The sequence below is a fragment of the Chrysoperla carnea genome, chromosome X (assembly GCF_905475395.1).
Source record: "Chrysoperla carnea chromosome X, inChrCarn1.1, whole genome shotgun sequence".
NCBI lineage: Eukaryota > Metazoa > Arthropoda > Insecta > Neuroptera > Chrysopidae > Chrysoperla > Chrysoperla carnea.
The window spans coordinates 14,027,723-14,042,742 of record NC_058342.1 but is presented as its reverse complement, the minus strand read 5'-3'; the positions used below and the strand labels follow the sequence as shown (position 1 = coordinate 14,042,742).

Here is a 15,020-nt window from a genome sequence, read left to right as displayed (position 1 = left end):
TCAAGCTACGCTAATAAGTACCCCCCCCCCACTCCTCACCGCTTTTATGAGACAAGTATAATAAAAATTCAGCCATAAATACTTTACGACGTTAAACATACTTTAGATAAATTACACGATTACTAATTTATCGAAAGTTTTTGGATTTTTTTCGCTCACACTTTTAGTCACACATTTAGAAAAAATTTTTGACTTTCATTTTTGATTTGCTATCGACAACGCTAATATTACCATTTGTTTTAATTAACTTACATTATAGAAACCAGCAGCGCAATTACATAACCAAATTCGATATTCATATTTTTAAGTTTTTTTATTTGTAACTGTTTTATTTTTTATTAAGACTACACGTAAAAATTTAAATAAATAACTTAAACGTTTAATTCGCAATTATTAAAACCATTTCGCAATTTTTTTTTTTTTTAATTGCAATAAGGGTGTTTAATAAAGTTTTCAAAATTGTCTTAAGAAAAAAAAACTTCTCATCTATGTGTATAACCACGAGCGAAGAAAACGGGAAATGTTTATCGAAAACAAACGCCCCAATAATGCATTAACATCCAATAGACTAGAAGAATTTTTATGTAAATCAACCAATCGGGCCAGTTATTTTTTTGTAAATGTTCAGGAAGGTTCATATATCAATATCTACATCTAACTTCTTGCCACTAGAAAGTTTGGTCATTGCTATGGGCCAAAAAAGCCCATTATTATAATAGGTGATTTTTGAAACTTTCAAAACTTTGAAAATATGCAACAAAATGGGCCAGAAACGTACATTTGGGGCTTTTCGGAATCGCTGATCACTATTCTGAATTCAGAATTTACTCCGCTGGTCCAAATTTAATATTTACAGAAAATTGCAGTGTTAGGTCAACGAAGGGCGAAAAACCCCAAGAAGGGGGGGGGGGTAATCCCCATTCTAACTTCGGAATCGTTATCAATGACCCCAAAAACCCCCGAGTATACTTGTTTGGCCCATTTGGTCTAATATTTACAGAATATTGCAATTTTTGACCAGCGAGGTAAATAACCCCAAGAGGGGGAGATTATATCGAAATTTTGATTTCGGAATAGTGATCAGAGACCTCGAAAATCCCCGAGTATACGTTTCTAGCCCATATTTTCAAGGTTTTAAAATTTTCAAAAATCACCTCACAAATGGATTCTAATGATTGGCCTATTGGGCCCATAGCAAAAACCAAAACTTTCTAGCGGCAAAAAGTTAGATGTAGATTCCGATATATAGACCTTCCTGATCATTTAAAAAAAAAAAAAAAAACTGGCACGATAGGTTTGAGGTACACAAAATTTCTTTATGAAATGACTAAATCTGACAAAACAATAATGGATTATTGCTTGAAAAATTTGAAAAAAAATTTGTTCCATGTTATCAGATGATTGAAAACAGTTTGTATTGGCTCTTTGTTTATTTACAATGCTTGTGACATCACAAAAAGGAAGTGCATACCTCATATTACAAGTACTGGAATACTGTTGGTATATGTATACAATGTATTAGGGCTCTGTATATGTGGGGAACATCGTTCGCCATTTTTATGCTAATGTCAAATAGACAAAATGTTCTCAAATTTTATTTTTAAGTAATGTGAAGTTATTTTAATTAATAATAGGGGTTTGTCCTTAATTTGAAAAATTGGTTTTCACGTTACATTAGTATTTGATTCACACCAAAAAAGTATTATTTAATAAAAAAAAAACTCTATTTGCATTATGTTTTTTGCATTTTTGAAAACCAATTCAAATTTACTTCGAAAACAATGTAGAATGTCATGGCGTCTCGAATGACATCACGACTTGGCATACAATCATTTTTGTTGTTGTTATCAAGTACGTAGCTTCGTTCTATTAAAATGTAATGCTGTTTACATAGCTTTTGTCATGGCGTGACGTAATATTTTCTGATTGGTGTTTCTTGTCACGTGACTGAATGCCTAATTTTACTAAAATTATTTTATAAATATAATAATAATTCTTATTTTTATTAAAAAAAAAATTAATAAACTTTATTGATATGCCAATTGGCTAATCAAAGTAATACATAGTTAACATTATATAACTTATACACAAAAAATCAGAATAAAACTGAAAGATAACATATTACAAAAATTAACATCATGAAAAATATAAATTTTAAACCAAATGTCTAATCAGAAATAAATGAATAAATAAAATAAAATATGGTCACAAGTACAACAAGGCAAACTGAAATTCAAAGATATTGTGAGCGCTTGTCCAAGATGAAACGCAAATATTTATACACTGCTTTAAGATCTGCAATATTCTTAGCGTCCAAAATCAATTTCGTATTATTCAATCCGCGACTGTAAAGATCGTCTCTTTCATTCCCTACTGTCCCATAGCACTCCTCTATAAGATGTTCAATTGTTTCAATTCCGTTACACAGAACACAAACCCTATCCCCGCTTCGGTTTTTCTTATTTTCCCAAGCAAACCTGTTCATTCTGAAAATAGCAATAGTTCTTCTTACATCTCTGTCTGTTAAATTTACATACATTGCTCCACCCTCATAGTGATCCAATTTTGAATACAAATGCAATGAAACCTTATTCCTCACATCCAATAGCATTTCTTTCAGGAAGTACTCATACACTGTACTCTTGACATGTTTCCTGATCTCCAAATAATTGTCATGAGCTACATCCATCGCATTAAATCCTAATTCCAATAATTTGTTTTTAATTATTGCAGTTGTATCGTTTAAGCTGTAACAATTTCTCTGTAATATTTTGTTGCTTAAATGAATTCGACAATAATAGTTTATAAGATGTTGTAGTATAGTAGCTTCGATCGAGATTTCCCCTAACTCCAACTTAACCGCACTGTTTGGTGATGATTTTGCAACTCCTAAAACTTCTTTATAAAAGCTATGAACAAATGTACCGATAGACTTTTCACATTTTTCTAGACCCCAAATTTCTTTCCCATATAATAAGATGGGTAGTACCATCACCCTAAACATATTTAATAGAATTTTAGGTGGAAAATTTTCATAGCTATAAATTTTTCTTCGAATCACCATTAATGCTTTGTTGGCTTTCTCAATCATTTTGCTTTGATGCAGACCCCATTTTCCGTTGCTACAAATAAAAAGCCCCAAATATTGAAAGTTATCAACTACCTCGATTTTGAAACCATTATACATCCAATTTTCGTTCCTGCCCTGCTTGCTACCATTTCGGATTGTTAGCATTTTCGTTTTTTTCACATTAACCGTTAACTTCCATTTGTCGCAATAATCTTCAAGCCCTTTTAAAGCTCTTCGCATTCCACCAACTGAGTTTGACAACAGAACTGCATCATCGGCATATAACAGAATTTTAATTTCATCCCCTTTGATACACGGAGAAATAGTTTCAAGGCCTTCCATATGATCAACAATATCATCGATAAATAAAACAAACAATATAGCAGACAATTGGCATCCTTGTCTTAATCCTTTCATAGTGTAAAATACGTCCGACACATGATATTTATCAATACGTACACAGCATCCAGGTTCTTTATATATTGACTTTAAAATTTCCACCATATTTACAGATATTTTCATTTTTAACAGTTTTTTCCATAATAAATTTCTATCGACAGAATCGAATGCCTTTTCAAAATCAATGAAACAGCAATACAATTTATTACGTTTTAATGTAAGTGTTTTTTGAATCAATGTTCTCATAACTAGTAAATTGTCCAGTACCTCATACCCCACTCTAAATCCTGTTTGATATTTAGAAATTTTCTGTTCAGTCTCAACCCATTCTTGAATCCTCATTGACAATAGTTTAGTGTAAATTTTACTGATACTCGGCATTAAAGTCAATCCTCGATAATTATTTGGATCCAGTGCACTTCCCCTGCCTTTAAATAAATTACAAATTATACCGACATTCCATTCCTTTGGAAATATTTTGACTTCCATCAACTTGTTTAATAAATTCACAAAAATAATCAAAGCTTCATTATTATTCAAAAACCCACACTTTAAAAATTCATTCACAATACCATCTCTGCCGCCAGCTTTATTTGATTTTAAATTACTTAGTACCAAGCGAACCTCTGAAATATTTATCGCTGCATCCAAAACATCGCTGTAAGTGTTATATTCTCTTTCATCGCTAATTTCCCCCAAGTTAACTTCCGCATAATCACACTGTTCGCCGTATAAATTCCGATAGTGTTGAATCCATTCATGAGGTGCAATATTATTAAAATTATTATTATTATTGGCTCTATGATCATTATTTTTCAATAACAGCCAGAGCCCTTTATTGTCCTTTGCCTCTAAAGCTGCATGTATTTCCTGAATATATTTTAATCCGTGCTCTAGTTTTTTCGTTCTGCATAAATTTTTATAATATTTTCGACATTCTACATATTCTATAATGCTTTCCTGATTTACATTTTTCCTCATGATTCGTAATTTACATTTTAAATCTTTCTTCTTGCTTTTACATTCAGCATCAAACCAAGTGTTTTTGTTGTTTGCATTTGGCGCTCGAGCAATAAACTCACTTTCCATTTCACTTCCCAAGAAACTAAACCATTTATGCATAAGCAAAACTGTATTGGTTATATCATTTGATTCAAGCATCCATTTTATGCCAATTAAAAATAACTCAGTTTCATTTCCATTCAAATTACATAAAAAATTATCCCTCTCATTTTCCTTCCATTTAAACTTTCTGATTTTAGATCCTACTGAGCGTTTTTCTCCTTCCGTTTTTATCGAATTCAGTTGTACCTCTACAGGAAAATGCTGTGATTGACTTTCATCTCCCACTTTTAAATCAATGCCGTCGTTCCACAATGCGGGCGTTACAATAACATAATCTACTAAACTGCAGCCGTTTTTCGATACAAAAGTCAACTCGCCCGCCTTATCACTTTTAGTTCTACCATTTAAAATTATAAAATCTAAATCGCGTACAAATTTTAAAAATTGCTTACCGTATTTATTCAAAACCTTATCCTTACTTTTCCTGTCCCTTATTTTAGTATTTAACACATCATACGCAAAAGAACAACAATATCTATCCACTTCAGTTTGATCATCACCTTCTGCATTTCCAGTTCGAGCATTCCAATCCCCACCCATAATTATTTCTGCCTTTGGATACCTTTGAGACAAGCTTATTATTTCTTCTTGCAACTGGTTGAAAAAGTCATTATTTTTATATGAACAACCGATTTATTCTTAGTGGACAAAGGTTTATTTATTCATTACACCAATGCTATACGAAAATTAACTCACTTTTAATATTTAACCCAATATAATTGATATTTTTTGCAAATATTAATTGCGCACATAAAATACATACATATGTGTGTAATTAATTTCTTAAAAAAATATGCCATAAAAATGCACTTAAATGCACTAAAAATCACTTTTCTTGTTACGTTATTAAATAATTATTATAATTCCGTTAAATTACTTATATATGATAAGGCGGGGGGGTAAACATTGCATCAAATCAGGTTTTTTTTTATGTTTGTATTTTTATAATACAAAGGCAATGTTAAATCCAAGCTTTCGACTTCGCCAAACGACCGGATCATAAGAAAATCAGGAAAGACTGGTTTTTCATAAAAAGGTATGATATTCTTTTATAAGCAGGTTAAATTTGCAACAATTTGAGATCGAGGTGATTTTTATAGGACCAATAGTTTCAGAGATACAGCTTTTCAAAGCTTGTCTATTTTGTCAAGTTACACGATTTTACGGAAAAATTCATCTTGTAAATCGTTAGAGATAGAACAAAAGTTTAAACGTAATGTTTCTTATTTAAAAATATATACAATTTGGCTCGGAACATTTTTTCGTAAACATCACTTGTTTTCGAAAAATTATTTTCAAGCACTTTTCGTTTTACCAGAATGTTTTACAAGACCACAAGTTGAAGCTACCTGCAAATTTTCAACTCACTGTCTTTTATAGTTTTAGAGAAAATGGACACCAAAATTTTGTCCTAATTTGCGCTTTCACGGGTAAACTGTGATGTTTATGAAAAAGTATTTTAAACAAAAGTTGTTAATTTTTTTATAAGGAACATTTTTTTAAACTTTTGTTCTATCTCTAACGGTTTACAAGATTAAATTTTGCCAAAAATATACGACTTTGAAAAGCTTTGTCTCCGAAACTATCTGTCCTATAAAAACCGGCTTGATCTCAGATTGTTGCAAATTAAATTTTTTGTCGGAAGTTTTTGAAGAAAAACCAGTCTTTTCAGGTCAAAATCGGCAAATTGAATTGAAATAAGGTCAAAATTTTCGACGTTTTTCTTATTTTTCGGCATTATCCGGTCGTTTGCCGAAGTGGAAAACTTGATTTTAACATTGCGTTTACATTGAAAAAATGAAAACATCATACCAAAAAAGAGCCTAAATGACTGAGCGGTCTAAAGCGTTAGACTTTGATCGTTTGACTACTTAGACTTAGGTTGCGGGTTCGAATTCAGGCAGCGGCAGTGTGAGCAATTATAATTAATGGATAACGAAGCAACCGATTCCATCCACGTCATAAATGTATTGTAAGAATATGGATGTATTTCAATAAATAAAGATTAACAAATAATGATGTGGGTGATTTCTGTTATAGGCGTATGTTAGAAAAAAGTAGCTTAAGCCCCATTATTATTAGTATTTATATCAAAAAAACAAAATACCTGATTTGATGCAAGATCCAATGATTAATTTGATTGAATTATGATTTAACTAACTTACCTTTACTTAAAAAATAGGTATATGAGAAAATGTTGTCTATTTCACTTTACCGTAAAATGGTGAAAGATATTACCCATATATATAGAGCTCTAAGTATGGTTGGCAAAAGGTAGCGCATACCTCATATTACGAGTTACGTGGCTTATTTTTAAATCGAGTATTTTTTAAACTTATTTTTTGAAAAAAAACATAAAATAATTAAATTACCATAATATGAAATGGTTTACAAAAACGGTCTTAATTAAAGTCTTAATTATTGAAATTATAATAGACACACTCATCGGCAAAAAATTTCTCCCAGTTAAAATTGACAAAAAAAAAAAAAAAAACATTATACAATTTCAGGAACCCCAATCAACTTCTTGAAAATGTATCTAAAAAATTATTATCATCCCCTACCGCTTTACAACTAGAATTGAAATGATGGGAAACGTTTATATATTTATTTTGATTATCTAAAAAAGTGAACATCCGGTGCAAAAACTATTTTGCATTAAAATTAATATAACTATTCGCAAGTTTGCTATTTTCTCTAAAAAATTTGCTATTCAGTGTTGACGTATGACCTTTTTTGAACCAGTTTTGAACTGTCAAATTTTAAACATCAATTTCTCGACTTTTTTTTTATAGTAAAATATGAAAAGCCAAATTGTGAAACCGACGAGCTGGCTAGAAATGGCACAATGCTGCCGGACACAGGCATTAATAAATATTCGAGAGTTCCATTTGCGAACTGCAAGTTGCTACTCAAAGAGGATATCTTAAAAAAGGCCAATCTTAGATAGAGGGATGAACGTACTTGTGGTACTAAAAGACAGATATGGTCTGAGTACAATGGTAGGCGTTCCGAAGATCTTATATCACTTCCAAGGGCCTCTGTTCGCAAAGTTGTTGCGGCTATTACAAGACTCTGGTTGGGCGGTAGGCATGCTGAACGCCTGGGTCTGGCAATATATTCACGGTGAGGAGGAGACCTTGTCTCATCTTCTCTGTCACTGCCCAGCTCTTGCCATGAGGAGATGGACTTACTTGAGCCAGCCCCTCTTTGACGACTTCTCCGACCTAAAGTCCGTCAACGTCAAAGCTCTCCTGCTGTTCTTAAACAGCTCCAAATGGTTCATGGAGTAGTGGCCGGGGATGGGCTAACCCTTTTTCGGTATCACAACGGACCCTATGGTCTAAGTGTATCACACCCCAGGACAGCCACTCTAACCTAACCTAACCATGAAAAACCAAAATTTTGATTGTATAGTGTGATTTAGTTAAAAACACATACTCAATAGACTTTTCGAATTATTTCTGTACTTTTTTTGACTTTTTATACCATGTATATGAAATATTTCAAAGTATATTAAGTTTAGTCCCAAGTTTGTAACGCTTAAAAATATTGATACTATGAACAAAATTTTGGTATAGGTATTCATGAAATCACCTAATTAGTCCATTTACGGTTGTCTGTCTGTCTGCCCGTCTGTCATCACGATTACTCCAAAACGAAAAGAGATATCAAACTGAAAATTTTAAAGCGTGCTTAGGACGTAAAAAGTGAGGTCGAGTTCGTAAATGAGCAATATAGGTCAATTGGGTCTTGGGTCCGTAGGACCCATCTTGTAAACCGTTAAAGATAGAACTAAAGTTTCAGTATAAAAAATGTTCCTTATAAAAAATTAAACAACTTTTGTTTGAAACATTTTTTCGTAAACCTCACTGTTACACTCGTGAGAGCGCAAATTATATAGTATGTATTTCATGGGGATATCAGTCATAAGTGTATGACATATAGGTATGTGTGATGTGACAGTGTAATCAACAGTCTATACATGGTATTTCAACAATTAACTCAGTCAACTGTTTTTTTTCACTTGTTTTTTTTGAAACGGCTATGAAAAATTCGACAAGGGTAAAGATGCTTCGAGCTTTACATTAGAATCATTCATCTTTCGAAAATGATACTCGGATTTCGGTACGGTAATTATTTCCGAAGATGAAATAATTTAAAGTAAAAGATCCAATCTTGCTTTGACGGTTAATAAGTTGCTCATAAAAGCTCGAACGACATCGCTGAGCAGCAATTTTTTTAGAAAATAGGAAAGCTTGACAGTAATATCGATTTTCCGGCATAATAATCGATGCAAAGCGATAGGGGTTGATAATAATTTTTGAGAACATTTACAAGAAACTGAAAGTGTATGCTTTCGAATGAATTGACTGTCAAAATCGGATCATTTTTCTCGAAGTTCTGAAATTTCGTCATTTTTTTATAATTCTATTTGGGCGAAATAATGCCCGATGAGTGTATTTTCTAAATTACATGATTCGAGAATTAAATAATGAATTTCAAATTAAAGAGCCAATTACATAAATGTTTACCTAAGAAAAGAAAACCTTAATCCGAATAAGATGCAATTGTGTAAGTAACTCACATTTTAAAATAATACATTACAATTTAAAGGAAGCAACTACATAATTTTTGTACCTAAGAACATGATTTAATATTACAATGTAATTGGCTTGTGTAAATTACAGAATTTGATAAAAAGAAGGTATTTTGCAATTTTTCTAACTCGTTTTATTAAATTTAAAATTACAATTTAAAGAATAGTACAACAAACAAAAGCAGAATTTTTTGATTTCTTTGAAAAAATTGTTTACTGGGTGTATTGACTTTCGGTTTTTTGCATTAGCTTCAGAAAATTATCCTAAAAAAGTCTATACAGCTTAAAGTGGAACTTTTTAGTTTTAACCCCCGCGCCATTGGAGTGAAGGGAGATTATATCGTAAAGTAAATCAGATAACTTTTAAAAGATTTTAAAAGGTCAAAGTGCTAAAGTAATCCGAAATTTATGATATTTTTTTAATAACCTCTTTTGTGCGCCTCCCCCTCCCTTTCGGATGTCTGAAAAACTCTCAAAATGAAATAAACCATTTTTTTGCAAGTTAAAACTTTTCATGACGTATAAGGGGGTTTTTGGGGTCGCCGATCTCGAATTTTAAGTCAAAATGTTTAATTTTTATCTCTCCTCTCTTCAAGTCCACATAAGTAGTAACCCGAAAAAAAAAATTTTTTTCTGAAAATTGTTACCAATTTAAGGCATGTAAGGGCGTGTTTAAAGTCGCTGATCTCGAATTAATTTGATTTTTACCCCCCCCTCCCTCTTGTCTTTTGACTTATATAAGTAGACCCCTTCATAAATTATACCACTAACATGCCCTAAAAAGGCTTAAATTTTCAAAAAAGTGATATTTTCTGTTTTGAGAGCCAACTTATGTAAACTAAAATAGGGGAGAGGTAAAAATTAAATCAATTAGATCATAAATTTGAGATCAGTGACTCTAAAATCAACTTATATGGGCTAAAAGAGATGGGTGTAACAAATTTAACATTTTGACTGAAAATTCGAGATCAGCGACTACAAAAATCACCTTATACGTCATTAAAAGTCTTAGCTTACGAAAAAAATGGTCTATTTCATTTTCAGAGTCTTTCAGACCCCCGAAAGGAAGGGAGAGGTGCATAAAAGAGTTTATTAATCAAAATATTTTAAATTTCGGGTTACTTTAGCATTTTGGCCTTTTTAAAATTGTTTAAAAGTTATCTGATTTACTTTACGATATAAACCCCTTTCACCTCAATGGTGGTTAAAAGTAAAAAGTTCCGCTTTTAAACCATACAGATTTTTTTTAGGATAATTTTCTTAAACTAATGCAAAAAAGCCCAAGTCAATACACCCAGCAAACAATTTTTTTGAAGGAAAAGGTTTGTTTACTACACTAGAACAATTGCATGTAGTTTAATCTGGAAGGAAACATTCTAATTAAAAATAACTAATTTCTAAAAGTAAATTATTGGAATTATAATTAAAATGTACTTTGTAATTTACAAGACTCGAGCTATTGGATATTGAATTTTAATGTAAAAGCCCAATTACAGAGACATGAGTGTGTCTCAATTTCGTTCGAGTAAATTACGAAAAATAACCATACAAAATTGAATTTTAACAAAAATTCTCTTAATCATTTGGTTAAAGAAAAGGAGTTACCTGGAAAGTTTTCCGGAAATTTTGAAAATGGGTGATATAGATTTTGAGGTGCTTTTTTCGAATTTTTGAGGTGCACTTTGCTACCTCGCATCTTTGCCGCTTGCGTCGAAAAGTAGTTTTTTGACGATATCTCCTTTCCGAGTCATCTTACGAAGAAAATTCTATACAAAATTAAACTAGAAAAAATTTCCTACAATTTATTTCCAGACCATTTTTTTCATAAATTAAATAGTTTCGGCGTTCGAGCGCCGCAAATTGAAAACACTCCTTGGGGGGGGGGAGGCATGTTTAAAATAGAAACGCGAATCGATAGAGTGATGAAATCTAAGCAAAAAATGTCATTTAAGTATATTTCGAAAAGTCAATACTTTTCGAGTTATTGACGATTTTATATTCGGAGTATTTAACGTTAACTAACTCAAAAATTGGACGTTTTTTTAAGTAATTTGTACATTTTTTAAAGAAGTTTAAAAATCCTTGAAAATGAAAAAAGTCATTTGCACGAAAATTAACGGTGTTACAATGAAAAGAAAGTTTCTCGTGGGAACTGGGAACTAAAATTAATGCTTGCCCCTTTCCAATTTACTTTATTAAGGTACTGACCACATGCTCAAAATGTTTTAGCAGTTTCGAATATGTATTTTTTGAAATATTGGAATTTATAAATGCAAAAAATTTTCCGAAAAAAACGCAAAAAATTGTCTTTATTGTTAAATAACTTGAAACATAATATAGTAACAAAGAAAGGTTTGGGAGGTAAAATATTCTGTTTAAAAAGAGATCAATTTTTTTTTGTAACTTTATTATTTTTCAAGTTATTTAACGATAAAGACAATCATTCGTTTTTTCTAATTTTTTTTTTTTTTTTTTTCATTTAAATTGCAATATTCCGAAAATTCTGTATCTACAATTATTAAAACTTTTTGAGCATGTTGTCAGTACCTAAATAAAATAAATTGGAAAGCGATAAGTATTAATTTTAATTCCCGTGGTAGATTCATCAGGTTTTGAGCTGAATAAAACAGAAAAAAGTTACGAAAAACTTTCTTTTCATTATAACTCGTCCGTTAATTTTCGTCCAAATGACTTGTAACTTTTTTTTCATTTTCAAGCTTTTTATAGTAATTAAAAGTGTATATTCTTTCATTTAATCTAATCACTTTGCGGCGCTCGTACGCCGAAACTATTGATTTTACGACATAAATTGTAGGAAATTTTTTGAGGGATTTAATTCTGTACGTATATATTTTCCTCGTAAAACGTCTCGAAAAGGAAATATAGTTAAAAAAAACTGCTTTTCGGCTCCATTCTAATATAGCGGCACGCGCGGCAAAAATGCAAGGTAGCAAAGTGTAAATTCGAAAAGAGCACCTTACAATCTATAAAATCATACATTTTCAAAACTCCCGGAAAACTTTCCAGGTAAAACTACCAGATGATTATACTAAAAAACCAATTACAGAATTTTACGTACAATGGAATATTACGTACAATTGTTGTAATTTACATTATTAATTTATTTGTTACAGTGATTATACAATTCAAAATTGTGAAATATTCATGAATTAAAATTATACTCCGCAAAAATAAAAACGCAACATTTTTTGTTTCGTTAAAAATACATAACATTTGTTGGAATATAATATTTGTTATCCTGGGTCCTTTCGAACTAACTAAAGGACTCTAAGGGTAAAGAAGTGAAGATGTGTGACTCCAATATACTCGTAAGATTTGCAGGATTGTCATGGGAATCTTAGTGTAGATGCTGAGTGGATTTCGTATGCATTTACAGGTCCTACCGAACAAGGAGTGTATTTCGACGCATTTTGACCCGCTGAATTCGAATTTGCTCATCGCTCAGAGTGGGGGGATATTTTTTATAAACAAAATTAATTGTTAACATGACCATAGCTCCTAACTATTAGAAATTTTAGAAAACAATTGTGTACCGAATATTCCTTTTTTTTTCGTCTTGATACGACCAATAAAACCGGAGATATGGTTAAAATTGTAAACAAAAATGATATTTGGAAACTAGCGCGATTGTAAGTATTAAGTTTTATCATTTTTCCGGCCCGTTATTAGTGTATAAGTCGAAAGCGAGCCCTTAGAGAAAGAAAACTCCACAAAATTATATATGAAAAAATTGAAAATTTGTTCTAGTTTAAGAATCTTTTTATTTTTTCAAATATCTTTTAAAACTTGAGTTATTGCAACCGAACGTGAATGTATGATAAAAATTTGCGTAAAATCGTGTAACTTGAAAAAATAGACAAACTTTGAAAAGCTGCATCTCCGAAACTATCGATCCTATAAAAACCTGTTTTCTTTCGCTAAAAACTCGCCTTCGGATTTATAAACTAATAGCGGGGCGGAAAAATGATAAAACTTAATACTTCCAATCCTGCTAGCTTTGTTGCTATTGCATAAAACTTATTTTTATGTGCATAACATTAAAATAAAGACTGATATCTTTAAAATGAGTACCTTACAAGTACAATAATGTTATTTATTGGCCCATCTACGGGCATTACAGTCCGAACACTGTGCGCCGACCTTGTCCAATATCGTTTTTGTTTACTGTTTTAACCATATCTCCGATTCTATCGGTCTTATCAAGACGAATAAAAAAAAAGAATTTTTTTTTATGAAGAATAAAATCGTACAAAATTATTTGGTAAAATTATCAATAGTTTAGAAGTTATGTGGCCGTATAAACCCCCCACTCTGAACGATGAGCAAGCTGAAAATTCGAATTCAGCGGGTCAAAATACGTCGAAATACGCTCTTTGTTCGGTAGGACCTGTAAATGCATACGAAACCCACTCAGCGCCTAAACTATTAGCAATTCATGATCATTTGTAAATGGTGAAAAAAGTTCAAGGTTTACCCTTACACACGGGACGTATTTTCTGCAATTTGATTTTCATTTCATACCCGTATGTTTTTTCGTTCTTTCGTTCTTGAACTTGTTTTCCTTTTACAAATGGTCTTGTATCGTCGATTGCCACGACTTCTAGTCATAGAGTATATTGAAGTTTACTTCTTTTTTACTCTTAAAGTAAGCCTTAATAGATCCCTAAAGGACCCAGGATAAGTTACATGTCTGAAAATAATGTGTTTTTTTAACGAAACAAAGGTTGTTACGTTTTTATTTTTAAGGTAATAATACAAAAATTGTAATTTATTTGAATGAAATTACAGGAAATTTTTCTTTGCTGCATGTTTTCACTACACAAAAATATTTTTTAAGTTATTCCTCGTGTTTGTACACTAGAAATCGCCCATTTTCATTAATTTTTGGTTGCTGTTAAAATCGTCTTGCAGAACACAATTATTTATTAAACGCCTTTTGTGTAATAGCATTATTCTTTTTTTATATTTCAGTTTACACAAAAAGCATGGTTTGATTTTCTTTTTAATAAAAATACAAATTTTAAAAGAAAAAAAAAAACAATTGAATAATATTTAGCGAATTTTCTTCAGGAAAGTTAAGCTATTTTCAAATGTATTTTCAAAAAAAATTTCAAAATCATATAAAAATTTTCGAGTATTAAATCATTTTATTGTAAACATGTGTTTACAGTGTAACAGAAGGAGCTGACAGTGGTCCCGGTTCTGGAACTGGAACTCCAACTGAAGATAAAGATGCCAACTTTGATGCTGGAAAAGGTATGGACCTCCAACTTTCCATTCTGTGAATGTAACAAAATTTACTAACTTTTTGTTTTAATAGTTTCAACAAAAGCTTTAGCTGGTGTGAAATCAATGGGAAGCTTTTTGTATTCGGCTGTAAATAAAGCTGGCGCTAAAGTCAGCGAAGCTAGTGCTAAAATTAAGAAAACAGTTGAAGAAAATGTAAGTAATTATTTTTTCAACTTTTTACTTCTCAAAACACACAGCAAATGATTCCACACAAACTTATATCCTTATTTGACATTAAAATTTAAAAATTTTTCGATTTAGACCAAAATAAATACGTGCAAAAAATCGTTTAACAAAAATGTACATTCAAAAAACATATCGATATATTTCCTTTTTTGCCCTTAAAAATTTATTTAAAAAATGTTTTTTACTCTTATTCTGCAGGTTTCTTTTGTCAAAGAAAATTTGTTATCCACTGAGCATTTCCTCAAACATTTTCAAACTTGAAGGTTCCTTAAATATCGTAAATAACAACTGGAAACTAAACTATAATATATCGTAAATAACAACTGGAAA

At 31.2% G+C, this 15,020-nt stretch overlaps 1 protein-coding gene across 3 annotated transcripts in view; it reads left to right on the top strand.

Moving 5' to 3' along the window:
* LOC123302363 (synapse-associated protein of 47 kDa) overlaps positions 1-15,020 on the top strand; it is a 68,970-nt gene that overhangs the window by 44,761 nt on the left and 9,189 nt on the right. For all 3 annotated transcript variants that reach the window (XM_044885271.1, XM_044885270.1, XM_044885272.1), the window contains 2 exons: positions 14,386-14,471; positions 14,536-14,657. In XM_044885271.1, the coding sequence (XP_044741206.1) occupies positions 14,386-14,471; positions 14,536-14,657 (208 nt within the window). The remainder of the gene's footprint in view (positions 1-14,385; positions 14,472-14,535; positions 14,658-15,020) is intronic.